Source organism: Chiloscyllium plagiosum, unplaced genomic scaffold, assembly GCF_037043375.1.
Source record: "Chiloscyllium plagiosum isolate Xiang-an unplaced genomic scaffold, Cpla_swu_hap1 HiC_scaffold_8, whole genome shotgun sequence".
Lineage (NCBI taxonomy): Eukaryota > Metazoa > Chordata > Chondrichthyes > Orectolobiformes > Hemiscylliidae > Chiloscyllium > Chiloscyllium plagiosum.
In genome coordinates, this window is record NW_028270146.1 from 36,364,319 (window position 1) to 36,378,568 (window position 14,250).

The 14,250-nt window shown below is 37.0% G+C and overlaps 2 protein-coding genes across 20 annotated transcripts in view; one reads left to right on the plus strand and one right to left on the minus strand.

Moving 5' to 3' along the window:
• LOC148149377 (uncharacterized) overlaps positions 1-13,155 on the plus strand; it is a 55,266-nt gene extending 42,111 nt beyond the window's left edge. For 4 of the 15 annotated variants that reach the window (XR_015757862.1, XR_015757866.1, XM_087989705.1 and 1 more), the window contains 3 exons: positions 6,729-6,779; positions 8,305-8,372; positions 12,144-13,155. Coding sequence is in view for 2 of the 15 variants with exons in the window: in XM_087989705.1 (XP_087845831.1) it covers positions 6,729-6,779; positions 8,305-8,372; positions 12,144-12,357 (333 nt within the window). In the remaining 13 variants the exon portion in view is untranslated. Of the gene's footprint in view, positions 1-6,728; positions 6,780-8,304; positions 8,373-10,585; positions 10,660-12,143 lie in introns of all 15 variants that reach the window. The other 11 variants (XR_015757860.1, XR_015757870.1, XR_015757868.1 and 8 more) reach the window with 7 other exon arrangements.
• Positions 1-14,250, minus strand: part of hif1aa (hypoxia inducible factor 1 subunit alpha a) — a 61,072-nt gene that overhangs the window by 12,966 nt on the left and 33,856 nt on the right. For all 5 annotated transcript variants that reach the window (XM_043697235.2, XM_043697234.2, XM_043697237.2 and 2 more), the window contains 8 exons: positions 13,151-13,263; positions 9,650-9,852; positions 7,748-7,854; positions 7,261-7,408; positions 6,865-7,076; positions 4,563-4,834; positions 3,654-3,776; positions 2,283-2,719 (listed from right to left, as the gene is read on the minus strand). In XM_043697235.2, coding sequence (XP_043553170.2) covers positions 2,283-2,719; positions 3,654-3,776; positions 4,563-4,834; positions 6,865-7,076; positions 7,261-7,408; positions 7,748-7,854; positions 9,650-9,852; positions 13,151-13,263 — 1,615 coding nt within the window. The remainder of the gene's footprint in view (positions 1-2,282; positions 2,720-3,653; positions 3,777-4,562; positions 4,835-6,864; positions 7,077-7,260; positions 7,409-7,747; positions 7,855-9,649; positions 9,853-13,150; positions 13,264-14,250) is intronic.

Here is a 14,250-nt window from a genome sequence, read left to right on the forward strand (position 1 = left end):
AATGATGGATGAAATGAACAAATATTTTGGCTCAGTCTTCACTACAGAAAAGACAAAATTCCAGTAATAGCCATAAATCAGGAATGTAAGGGAGAGAACTTAGTGTGAAATTACAATAATGCAGGAAATGATACTGAGCAAACTGAAAGAAGCTGCAGGTCTAAATAGATTTTACCCCTCTGGTTTTAAAAGATGTTTCCACAAAGGTAGTAGGTGCATTGATCATTTTTCAAAATTCCCTTTATGCAGAAAAATGTTTTTGGTACTGGAAAACAGCAAACATAACCCCTCTAATCAAGAGGGAGCAGAGACCAGAAATGACAGGTCAGTTAGCTTGACTTCTGTCATGGGGAAAATGTTAAATTAATTATTACACAGATTATAGATGTGCCAACTGGAAAAATTCAAGGTAATAGTGAAGTCCTTACGGTTTGCTCAAAGAGAATTTGTTTAATAAATGTACTTGAGTTCTTGGAGTAACTTGCCATGGATAAAAGGGAGCATGGGGACGTACAGAAGGATTTCCCGAAGGCATCTGATAAGGTGCCACGCCATGGTTTAGATAACTGAAAGATCCTGAATGGTCTTGGCAAGGTGGATATAGAAAGGATCTTACCTCCTGTGGGTCAACCCAGAGCTAGAGAGCATTGTTTTAAAATTAGGGTAACCCTTTCAGGAACGCAGCAAATCGGGGCAGGACCTATATACTCAATGGCAGGGTTCTTTGCCAAATAAAGAGACCTCAAGGTGCAGGTTCATAGTTTTTTGAAGGTGGAGGCACGTGGGGTAGTAAAGGCAGCGTTTAGGATAGTTGTCTTTATTTTTCAGTGCATTGGCTATAGAAGTTGGGATGTCATGTTGCGACTGTACAGGACAAAGATGTGCCAGGGTTGGAGGGTTTAAGCTATAGGGAGGGCTAAATAGGATGGGGCTGTTTTCCCCTTCAGAGTCTGAGGTGGACAGGTGACTTTCTATGGTTTTTAAAATCATGAGCATGAATAGGGTGAACAACCAAAGTCTTTTCCCTTGGGTAGAGAAATCCAAAACTAGAGGGCACAGGTTTAAGATGAGAGGGAAAAAGATTTAAAGAGACCTAAAGAGCAAACTTTTTCACACTAAACTAGTGCATGTTTGTAATCAGCTGCCTGAAGAAGTGAAGGAGGTTGGTACAATTACAACATTTGAAAAAGCATTTGGGTGGATATATGAATAGGAAGGGTTTTAAGAGGAACATGGGCTAAAATATTAGTGAATGGAACTAGATTAATTTAGGATATCTGGTTGGCATGGACAAGTTGGACTGAAGTGTTGTTCTGTGCTATACAACTGGGATGAGCATTGAGGGGCTTTGGAACTCTGTCACCACCACCTTTGAGGCAGTCATTGAATATTTTAAAAACTAAAGTGGAGAGATTGTTAACTGGGGGAGTGAAGGATTGTCAGGGGTTAAATGGAACATGGAATTTGAAGCACAAATAGATAAACCACAATAGTCTTGAGTGATAGAGCAGGTACAAGTGGCTAAATTGTCTACTTCTGCTTCAACTTTGCATATTGCTGATGCCACAGACCAGATGGTATTTCTGCACTCATTCATGAACACCAGTCACAGCAAAAGTAGACCAGGTCAAATTAAATGTTGTAGTCTGTCTGCAACAAAAGGCTCAAAATAAATTGAGGCAGAGGAAACTATTTAAACTCAAGCATGGAAAATAGGGCATTTTAGAAATAATGATGAAAAAATTAATGATAATATATGGGAAAAATGCAATAAGCTAACACAATTGCACACAATATTAACAGAAAAAGGAAATTTAAAAGATTTAGATGGCAGTCACATTTTGAACGAGACAGTTATGGAGATGCCTTGTCCCAGAATAGGAAACAGAATACAGGACAGCAATTATTTATAGTTAATGTCCAAATAAGTCAAAACACAAAAGGGATGAACTGCAGTTTAAGCTCTTCCCCCAACCACACTGGGCTCCATTATTTAAGAAAGAAAAGAGATTGAATAAAGTGCAATTTATGTGGACAAGCACTTTACATTTACTTGCAGTCAAAGTCAATAAGAGTCACATTTGCGCTCATCTCAAATGTTTCACATTGTGGCTTTGGAAAGATAGGGGAGTAAATCATAACAGGATACAATCATTACAGTACTTATGGTTATACTATTGTTAAATGGGCATTCCCTAAATAGAAAATGCTTGCAAGAGTGACCAGCACCATTGTAATCAAAGAAATATCTATGGAAATCTTAAAATTTGTAGCAACATTACCTTTTGCTGTAAGCAAGCAATGCCTTCACAGGAGACAAGGAACTTTGTGGACGTGAAATATCTGTCTGCTGAGTGAGCAGTCCTTTTTGGATTCCAGTTCGGACAGGTGAAGTTGTTCTGTTGCTTTTCTTATCTTGTAATGAACTTGAGCCATTATCCCTTTCAATCGTGTGCGGGGTTGACAAAGGTTTTGTTGCAGCTGAAGACTTATCATTTTTCCCTGTGTTTTTTAAAACTGAGATGTATTTGTTGGGAGTGCCGTTAACAGATGTCCCAGCCTCTGAGAAGATGTCAACCATTGCATTCACGTTTGGTGTACTGGTAGGGGTGGTTTGACAATCAGAAAGTGGTGAAAGTTGATCCAGTGATCGAAGCTGAAAGTCATCATCCATTGGGATGTAAGGAGCCAACATCTCCAGATCCAAGTTATCAATGTCCTAGTTAAATGAATCATTACATTAACAAGTAGCCAGACATAATTAAAGACTGCATGAAAGAGGTATTCTTTTCAATTTTGGACGTAATTTATACAAGTAAATTTTGAATGTTTTAACCAAATGAATTATACTAGCAAACCAAATTCAGTTATTTTTACAATCTCTGTATATTTATAGTAGAGGTTTACACAACAAATACTTAAATTATCTTAATTTTGTGCAATAAATTGCCAAACTCTAGTGAAAGGTTTGACTGAATGTAACAGGGATATTCTTATTGCAATATCATTGAAACATTTATTTAAACTGAAATGCTGTGTTATCTAGTGTCAGGGGTCATCATAGAATAATCTTTAAATTGCAAAAATTAGTGAGTTTAGTTAAAGCTGAAACAAAACTGAAAACAAATTTGATAATGGATCTGTCCTTAAGATTGTTGACATGATTAGGTGAAATGATGCAAGCTTGCCAAACCTTTTATGGAGGCTGCATGTCTTCATTTAAAATAATTTTTTTCTTTATTTTTATTCCATGGTTTGACAATGGATAAAGGGAGGCAAATAAGCTAGATCCATAAAGTAAATGTTTATACAGCATAACTGTGTGCTGGGAGAAACAAAAATGTTTCTTTCTGACCCAATAAACTACTCAAAGTACATTCCTGTACACATTTACCAAATACTGTAATTTTTCTGTGCCTCCCTATTTGTTCTGTATTTAACAGGTTCTTGAGCCAAAATTTACAGAACCAAATTCATATTTTATGCTGGAAAAAAACTCTAGTGTAGGGAAACATATACTATTAGGTTTCCTTATCTATATCCCAATCTGTGAGATTATTTTATTAATGCACCATGGTATAATACAGCTGAAATCAAAAGTTGCCCTTTATATTTAATACACAAATCTCCTATGAAGAACCGTCACATCATACCTGAACAGAGAATGGGTGTTTGGCCTCTGGGTCAATTGCGAAAAGCTTTTCCACTATATCCAGTTTGAAATCATTGGAAATGTCTGTGTCGACATTAAAACAGTAATCTGAAGGGCTGCTTGGCTGTGAAAATAAGTAATACAATGCAGTCCAATGGTTTATTTATAAATCTAATCAGGAACTATACAGCACAGAACCGTAACTCTAAGGCTCTTGGGGGGAAGTGGTAGTTTCTTTCCCTCGGAGCCACAAACCCTGGGTTCCACATCCCATCTGCTCCAAAAGGTATTTAATAACAGATCTCAACGGGTTAGAAAATATCTACGGCCTAAACTTTAAAATTCAAATATGGACTTTTTCTGTTGCAGTGAGGGCAACAAATTGTTGGGCTTTGTGCTACTTTCCTAATGCTGCCATCCAGCTCTTCATAATTGCCAAGTTAATACTCGCAGTAAGGGGGAGGTTTAAAAGAATGCAATCAACCCTGCCCTCATATATTCATTTCATTGCAAGCATGAAGGTACAGCTCACACCAAAGGCTACAGACTTTTATAATTTAAGGATAGACAATTACATGGTGGTAATGTTATTTACAGGGCTAGACTAATGCTCTGGTGACATAGGTTCAAATGACAATGAATCACAATAATGGTGACCATGAAATCATCATTGATTATCATAAAATCAGGTTCACTAATATTCTGTGGGGGCAAAACAACTACCACTTTTATCTGGTCCAGTCTATGTGATTCTAAATCCATAGAAACAGTAAAGCAAGGCTCCCAATTCAAGGGCAATTAGGGATGGAAATAAATGATGGCCTTGAGTGATGTACACATCCCATGACAACTTTTAAAAATTGATGTTAAAAAACTGAGTTGTTTTACAAACATTTAATAAGAGACTTACTTGCGGTGAATTCTGACTGGTGCAAGGACAGGAAGAGCTGTTTGACTGCTCATTCATTTGTGGAATGGCAAATGAAAATTCCATTGACTCTTGATTTGTTTCAAGCTTGATGATGGATTCCAAATTCAAGGCTGGGTCTGTGCTACTGCATAGTGGCTTTTTTGCATCAGATGGAGGCAGAGGTGACAGTGCTATGTCTACAGTCTTCTGGTTTGTGGAGGAGGGCAACATAACATCATTGTAGAGTGGGACCTCATTAAACTGCTGCATTTCTGAATTCAAAAAAAGTTAATTTTACAATCTTATTGAGTCTATAAATTCTTATTCATCCTGTCAACAACCAAGTTCTCAAATCTGAACAAACTAAATCCTGACTATAGTCTCGTGAATTTGAAGCTAATTAAAATGACACAATTATGAAAAAGCAATTTAGAATACACATCCCTTTAAGTTGAATACTGTGAATCTGAACGTAAAGCTCTTTCACTATTCCTTCATTAAGTATTGATCCTTCATCTGGCCATTATTGCTCTGAGATCTTGCTTGACTACCAATTTTTCTTGAAGTTAAACTGCTATTGTAAACTAAGAACAGTGCATATGAATAGTGCCTTTATATCTCTGGAGGTCATGAAATTTGCAATAAATGCAAATTTTCTTTCATTCAATATCTTTACAATATAGTTGAAGGGCACTAACTGGTTTCCAGTTTGAATAAGATTTTCATTCATCAAGTTTAATCCTGTAGAGATGTTCTGCTAGTTTGGGACTTCTGAATTGGGAAAAGCTTTGGGAACACTTGAAATTTCCCATGGCTCCACTGTAGAAATTATAAGTACATACTTTCTATAACCTATATTCAACTTTACAGAAGCTAGCAGATTTGTGGCCAATGAAGCAAAAAGGTGTGAATGCAAAGGAAAGTAGGACATACGCCAAATGAGAGAAATAGAACTGAACATGAGAACCAAAAGTACAAATTAAAAAATATTAAAAAGCACTGAAGAAAAACAGGATGAAAATCTTCTTTCAATCCTTCTCAGCTCTGCATGCAAGCTGGGACAGCAGTTATTAACTGGATGTTTTTCCATGATAATCAAACCCAATCTCATTCTCAAATTTAAAACTAAACATTTCTATCAAGGCTTACTAAATAGTATCTACAAGGATGAAGCTTTTCTTCTTCACACCATGAAGCTAATTCAGCAAAAACTAGATATTTGACCTTTCAAACACACAGGCCTCGTCATTTATTTGCTACCAGAAATATCATTTTTTGATTTGTCAGTATGGTTTGTACCTCAATTGCTGCACCCTCAAAAGTTCAATCTTGCTCCCTGTTCCATCATGAATAAACATCAGGTCATGTTGCATACACATACCAAAGGTGTCCAGCTTTTCCCCTCTATTTACCATGCTAAAGACTACAACTGTTAACTCTTCAGGCTGATCTCTCAGACATAAGGTTTGAATGAGCTGAATAGCCCTCTGTTTAATAATGCTAATCTTGTCCCAGTTTTACTCAATTTCATGCCTTAGCTAAATTTAATCATTTAACTGTTTCTTGCAGGTCAATTTTAATGGTGAGCAGAATTGTGGTTTCCCATCATGGCACGTTTAATGCTGCGCAGATTCTCAAAGTACTTGTCATTTCACGCTGAACATCTTCAATGCTGTCACCAATGTTAAGATCTACGCTGACAAACCTTTAGTCCAATTCATCCACCACGATGTTATATTTAATTTGCCTTAATACTCTATTCCTACTCACTCTCATCTGTTTCTCAACACACCTAACTGAATTTCCTTTTGAAGGTCTTTTTCTACCAAATCCCAGGAACCTGCTTTATCCCTCCTGATATGTATTCAACTCTAATTTCAGTTAGTTTCTTAATTTATCACACTTCTGATGGGCAATCACAACAACAGATTTGAGCCATTACAATCCAGCACTCTGGAACGTTATCCCAACGCTCCTGCAATGTATCCTTCACCACTTTCAGAGGCCAATGCAAAACTTACTACTTCAAATTATCCTTCCTAAGGCTGATTATTATTAGTGGTCAATTTCTAATCCCTCTCACAACATAACACTGGGATATTTCACTCTATTCAAAGGTGCTATACAAATGCAAGTTGTTAATAATTGCTCGTTTTGTTTCTTCAGACACCGATAAAAGTGTGTTATAATACCTTGGAATTTGAACTAGATTCCAAGGTAAGTTTTTTGCAAACACAGTGACTCTTGCAGACATATAGACATGAAACATTCATTAATATGACGCATAGCAACAATTTCCAACCTGAGGGGCTGAAATCCAGTGAGACAACTGTATCACCAGCAGCTGGTGCAAGTTGAGTTAAAGCCTCTGGTTCCTCTTTCAGTTTGTCAAAAAGGTTATTGGTCTCTTCATTTGTGGATGAAACAGGATGCTTACTAGGTTCCTCAGGTTTCTCGACAGGTACACATTCAATCTGATCCAGTGAAAGAATCACTTCTTTTTCAACTAAACCACTGAGGGTGGAATAAAAACAGGACAAGTTACCCCCAACAGCCTCATAGAAGATTTCACTAGGTTGGTGCATGTGCAATCACATGTACAATATATATTATTGATTATGCAAATGTTATACAAGTTATTTAATTCTAATGTGTTAATACTTTCAAAATACATACAAGGTCCCCATTAGACACTTACCTCAAAACATAGTTCACACAGACTATGCACTGAGGCTGGGAGTTTTTGCTGTTGTAGATCACAGTGGCCTGTGTCTCCACCCAAACATAGCCACCTTCTTTGCCCAGCATCCTGTACTGACCAGTTGTGGCCTGACCTTTAGTAAATACTAAAGCAAGCAAAGTATAAAAAAAGTATTAATTATTATTTATAAGCAGAGCATTTTCAGCTAAGACCAGCACTTCACAATAGGGAGCACAGACAAGTTACATGTTTATACAGTGCAGTACTCATTAAAGGGAGAGCAAGTACTCAAATGCCACGCATGGAATGCTACTAGAAGCCTAAGTGTGCAGCATCAGACTCCACTAGGTTAAGTACATTTCACCACAATCAATGACATTTCTCAGGAAGGCACTGGCCAAGTGTTTGATATGCTTTAAACAGTCTAAATAAGGATTCAGAGGGGAGAATAACATTGAGAAAATTATTTGAAAAAATAACTTACAGTCATGATGGGTTTTGGTCAGATGGTCTGAATCCAATGCATGATAAAATTCATAGACAGAGCGGCCCAACAATTCTTCTGGCTGGTATCCCATTAATTCAGTTATTCTGCATATTAAAAGTTATATATGCACACAGTAAAAAAAAAAAATCAATTGATGTTCACTATGAAACTGTTATGATGTAAAATAAAGTGCATTTCTTTCATCCATTGTCAGGTTAGACATACTGATCAGAACTTTCTAAGATTAGACTGAGGGAGCATAATTTTTTTTTCAATCAGCGTGTGAATCTATAATTTCAGAATTTACATTCAAAACAATGAAGACTTTGAGAGAAGGGAAGACTGTTACAAATTATAAAAACTAAGTATTTTCTCCTTCAGCTAGCTCAAGTACTTTAGGAGATTAGTTTTACCTAAATTACCTTAGATTTGTTCGTACAAAAGGCTTTATAAAGCTATACAATATGGTACTTTTCTATTCTTCTCCAAATGTTAAGTTTTTAAAAAACAAAACAGCTGAAAGTATCATTAAATTCCACAACTTTGACTGACAGTTACAGGAGTTTTACTGCTCATGGCACCTACAGATGAATAATGAGACAAAGAAGGAAAAACTGTTCAGGTATGCAATATTTTCACCTAAATTCAATTTCTACTGAAAAATGCAGTTTCAAATCTTATAATTTAGTAGCACGTGCTTAGTGTAATAATATGCAAACATAAATGTGCAGGGTTTTACTCCAACATCAGCAATTTTTTGGATATAATTGCTGGCCAAGTTGGCAGCATTATCTAGTCAGAAGGCTAAGGGTTCCAAGTTCCAGTAACTTAGACAAACATCTGCGTGTCACTCCAGTGCAGTACTACATGGTGCCTTCTTTCAGAAGTGACATTAAACTAAGGCTCCAGGTTCAACTAAAAGATCTAACAGCATAGGCTCAAATAAAATGACTGAAGTTATCCCAACTGTCCTTTTTCAATAAGTACCTCAAAAAAAAATGTGAAAAGATTCACTTATTTGCTACATTTCCTATAACAGTGACTACATTTATAATACATTATTACTAATAAAGCATGGGATGTGGTGCTACATAAATTCAAGTCTCCTTTAGAATATGCTTAAGATTTATGGAGAGGACTTAAAAGTGTTAATTTATGAAACAAACTCATTATGTAAAGTGCATATATTTCAGTCCAATGTATAATTCAGTATACAAGTTTGAAGAGAAATGAATGCAAGTTAAGTTTTTAAATTCTTCAATGGTTATATAACGATACATCAGTTATTTTGTTGAATACAATTAAGTGAATCAGTTTAAAGCACTCTCCACCTCTACTAACTCATGTGAGAAACAAGCGAATCACCCAGAAACTTACAGAAACAAACTAAAGTAGAAGTCAGGTTTTGATTTTTTGGATAATTATTTTTGGAATAATTAGAGACATCGGATAATTGCTGTCTTACTAATTTTAAGCACAGAAATTGTGCGCTACAAGCTCAAAGAAAATATTATAAGCAAGAGATTGTATTTTCTTCAAAATACCAGTTAGGCTTACAGCAAACTGTTGCCAAGCCAAGAAACCAGATTTAACAAAACATTAGAATAAGTCTTGCCTTTTCAGCGAAATTAATTTTAAACAGTTTTAACTAATTGCTTTTTGATATTCATCCTTTTGCGTTCCAAATAGTATTTTCATTGAGAAATTATTTTTCTTGTTACTACTTTCTTTTTTTCTCTACAGAGAAAAAAAATCTTTATCAGGAGAGAATTTGGGGCATATCTGAATTGTTCACATTAAGACCTTGATAAAGTTTAATTGAACAATAGGTTTTTACCCCATCAGACAGAAAAACTTAAAATGTAGAATGGAAAATGTTTCCAATGTCACACAACTCACCTCTCATCACAATAAGAAAACTTCATATCCAGGCTATGACGACTCAGAAATGTCTTGCTATCCAGTGGTACCTCTATGTTGGAGGGGTGTGGAATAGGTTCACAGATCAAAATCAGACAGGTCATGGGTGGCTCTTTGTAACCACAATGGGTCTGCTCATTACTGGATTTGTATACTCTAATATGTCCTGTGCAATGTAGGACCTAAAGATGATAATGAAAGTTAGTTTTTGTAGTTCCCAGGGTTTTAAGCACCCCATTAACTAAGTAATTTAGTAACATTTGTGAAGCAGATTACAATATGTCTTGATCAGAATTTTTGCTTGTCCGTAAGAACCTTTTAAAAAAACAAAAGAAACTTGTTGCTTCCTATACAAGAACTACTAAGATCCTCTCTTTAACTCTAATGTCATAGAACTTAGATCAGTCTGTATCAGTTCATGAAGTTCTTAGGCAGTTTTAGGGAAGCAGTAACTCTTCACATACGAGGAAATATCAACTTAACCCCAGCATCTGCTATAGAATCTCTTCCACCAGCTCATCAAGTAATAATTGTTCTTGACATTTCAAGGCGAAGGAATACTTTCAACTCATTCCTAACTTGGACAAATCAATGAACTGGATTTTACTTTGTCAAATCACTACATTGTTTATTCAGAAAATGAATTCCTAACCTCACTTGTTACTTTTCAGCAAGGGACATTAAATAATAACCAAGAGTCAATCTTGGGTAATTTTCATTCCTTGATGTCTTAAACAATCAAAATAATGGTAGAGTTTTACAATTTGCTCATCTGAAACCAGAGATTAAAATCCAGTTTAGGAATTAATCAGTACGCTAGCTACAAAGAATGAAATGCTGGAGGAGTTGAGATGAGTGAGGGAATTTATGGAAAGGAGGCATTGCTATGTCTTTTTTGCCTTACTGCTTCCACAGGAGGCATTAACGCATAAATAGACCAGGCGTTACAGTTCAGAAAGTGACGTGGAACCAATGGGAGCAGCTAATTGGTGAGTAAATCCTGGTGGGTTTTTACAAATTATTATCTTGTAAATCTTTAAGCAAGGGTAGGGCCTGACTTGGCTTTGTTTTTAGAAAAGTCTATGAAGGTTCAGACATGGCAGGAGAGCTCAAAGCCATGGTCTGCTCCTCTTGCTCCACACGAGAGGCTGTGCACATTTCTAGTGCGCGGGACAAGCATGTGTGCTGAAAGCGTGGGTTTCGGAGCTGGAATGTGGCTGGGGACACAGTAGAGCATCTGCAAGTCTGACGCATTGTGAATAGCATGTTCAGAGAGGCAGTCACACCGCAGAAAAAGTGGCCAGAAGGAAGGAAGGACATGGGTGACTGTGTGGAGGGGTGGATCAGTTTGCGGATGACACAAAGTTTGGTCAGGTGGTTAACAAAGCAGCCATCTGTCAGCACCTTCTATAAAATTAGTCTGCATCCCAAGTACATTAAACTTATCATGAAGGCAAAGTAGGACCTTGTTTAAGCCTTGGCTGAAATCCATATAAACTGCATCTAGTGAAAAATGCAGTTTCAAATCTTATAATTTAGTAGCACGTTCTTAGTGTAATAATATGCAAACATAAATGTGCAGGGTTTTACTCCAACATCAGCAATTTTTTGGGTATAAGTGCTGGCCAAGTTGGCAGCATTATCTAGTCAGAAAGCTAAGGGTTCCAAGTTCCAGTAACTTAGACAAACATCAACTGCACCCTCGTTGAGTATCATAGGTTCCAAGAAGATATGAAGGGGTTGGTCAAATAGGCAGTTAAGTGACCGATGGAATTCAACCCTGAAAAGTGTGATTTGATACACTTTGGAAGGAATAATTTGACAAGGACAGCACGACATTAGGAAATTCTGTGGAACAAAGGGACCTTGGTGTGTTTGTCCACAGATCACTGAAGGTGGAAGGGAATGTGGAACAGTTGCCTTTATCAATCATGACATAAATTACAACAGTAGAGAAGTCATGATAGAATATTGGTAAACTACAGAGTACTGTGTGCAGGTCACCACATTACAGTAAAGATATGATTGCACTGCAGGAGGTGCAGACTGATGGAAAATTTCAGTTGACAAATGTTGTGATAGGCTTCAGCTGTATTTGTTGGAGCAGAGAAGTTTAAGTGGCATTCTGATTCTGGTGTACAAGAGCAGAATAAGGTGCAACTGCTCCCTTAGTTGAAGGGTTAGTTACAAGGGGACATAGGTTCAATGGTTTTTTTTTGAGGGAGTGGGGTATAACATGAAGAAAAAAAACTTATTTTATCCTGAGGGCAGCAGCGGTCTGGAATGCGCTGCCTTGGAGGGTAGAGGTGAGTTGCATCACATGCTTTAAAACGTACCCCAATGAGCACCTCACACAGTATAAATTTCAATTGTTGGTAAATGGGATTAGGTTTAAGGTCAGGTGGTTCTCATGTGAATTGTTCTGAAGAAGTGTCACTGAACTGGAAACATTAATTGTACTTTCCTTCCACAGATGCTTCCAGACCTCACTCTCCCACCACAATTTCTGTCTAAACGTGATTACTGGAAACAAAAACATCGCTGAAGTACCTCTGATTCTGAAGTTTGAACTCTTGGTTCTACTTAATAAAACTTCCAATCCAATTAGCCACCATGCTAGGCAAACAGAACTGGTCAAGAAGCCTTTGTTACTGCCTATCCTCCATTGTAGATCTAGTGTTCAATAGCCAAACAGCTCTGTTGATTATTTCTTTACATTGAAAGGCATGCTCAGCATCTAGTCTGCTAGAATTCAGAGATCTCCACTTTTCTCAAGGTCAACTAGGGATGGACAAAAAATGCTGGCCAGCCAGCAATGCCCATATCTCACTAATGAATAATAAAAAAGTCCCTTCCAAAGATACAGCAACATCATGCCTGTTTGTCAGAATTTTCCCACAATGTGCAAACTTTACATTTGGCTTCATTATATTTCATGAGATCATTTTGCCCAAATACTTTCTGCAATTTGTTACATTTTACAATATCACATCTTACTCCCATCAACTAATTTTCTTTTTTACCCATAGAATTTAGTTTCAGAACTTTGAATTTAAATTATAGCTTCTCGTCCAATAGTCTGTCAATCATTTTTTGCATCACAAGGTCTACAATGTAATGGGCTTACCACTTTCTCAAAGAAAGCAGGATCTGAACTACACAACATTTCAAGTCAGAGTAAGTCAAAGATTAAATGAAAAACAGGGACAACATATGCACAGGAACACACATAACTTGGCAATATGTTGCAATCTCCCTCTACTGCTAGTTCTAAATCCTGAAGCTCCTTTCCTTGTAGCACTGTGGTCCTACCAAACATCACATGGAAAGGTGATGTTGAGCAGTCTTCCTGACCTGCGTTTGTGCAAGGGCAATGAGGGACAGACAATAAATGCAGGTCATGCCAGTGATGCTTAGATTCCATAAAAGAATAAATATTAAAAACTGTTAATTTAATGATCTTACAAACTAGCTTCTCACCTTCCATGTTGCAGACTTGATATTAACAGTGCGTCCTCGGCTTGTTAAAGTACACTTCATCCTTAAGAAGAAATTGCGCTCAGTGTTCTGATCCTTCCCCTTCTTCAGAAGTCCTAAATTGCAGAAATGACAATAAGTTACTAACATGTACTTGGCAAACTCAAGTAATCAAAATAACACCGCAAGGTTTAAAACAAAATAAGTTATTGAATCAAAAAAATAAACAGAATTTTCTTGTTCTACATTTCTTTTGCCAAACAATTAAAAACAAACATTCCTAACCTTGCTTTATTAAATTATCACTTAAAGTACAGGTTAACAAAATCATTTTTAAAAAATTAAGCAATAGGCTTTATTTCCAAACCTATATTCAATCTGGTTAAGCCACACAGAGGGAAGTGAGGACTGCACACACCGGAGAGTCAAAGTCTGGCGCTGGAAAAGCACAGCAGGTCAGGCACTATCCAAAAATCAGGAGAGTCGACATTTTGGGCATAGATAGAAAAGCACAGAAGGCAGAAAGTTTTGGCAGCAGATTAAGGAAAGGTAGAAGGAAGTACAAATAAAGCAGAAACACCAGCATGAACTAGTTAGGCCAAATGGCCTGTTTCAGTATTTCTATGCTACTAATCCCATGTAAACAATGAGCATCATTTGAATTTCTATAACAGTAAAAAAAGGCCAAATACCAAAATAAACATCAGCTCAGATAGTCATTCACTGCAAAATGTATCCCATGGCATCAGACTGAATTTTTTTTTTCCCAAAAGTATTCACAGGATATGGACATCACTGGCTAGGCCAGCATGCATTCATTGATCATTTCTAATTGTACAGAGGATAGTTGAGAGTCAACCACATTGCTATGGGTCTGCTGTTATATGTAGGCCAGACAAGATGAGGATGGCAGATTTCCACTACAAATCCAATGACTCCCACAGTTACCTTGTCTATACATTCTCACACCCTACTTCCTGTAAAGAATCTATTACGTTCTCCATTGCATCTGTTCTGAAAAGGAGACCTCAGGAATGTCCACCTTCTTTCTCAACCAAGGATTCCCCAGAGCAATTGACAGGCCCCCAGTCACATGAAACAAC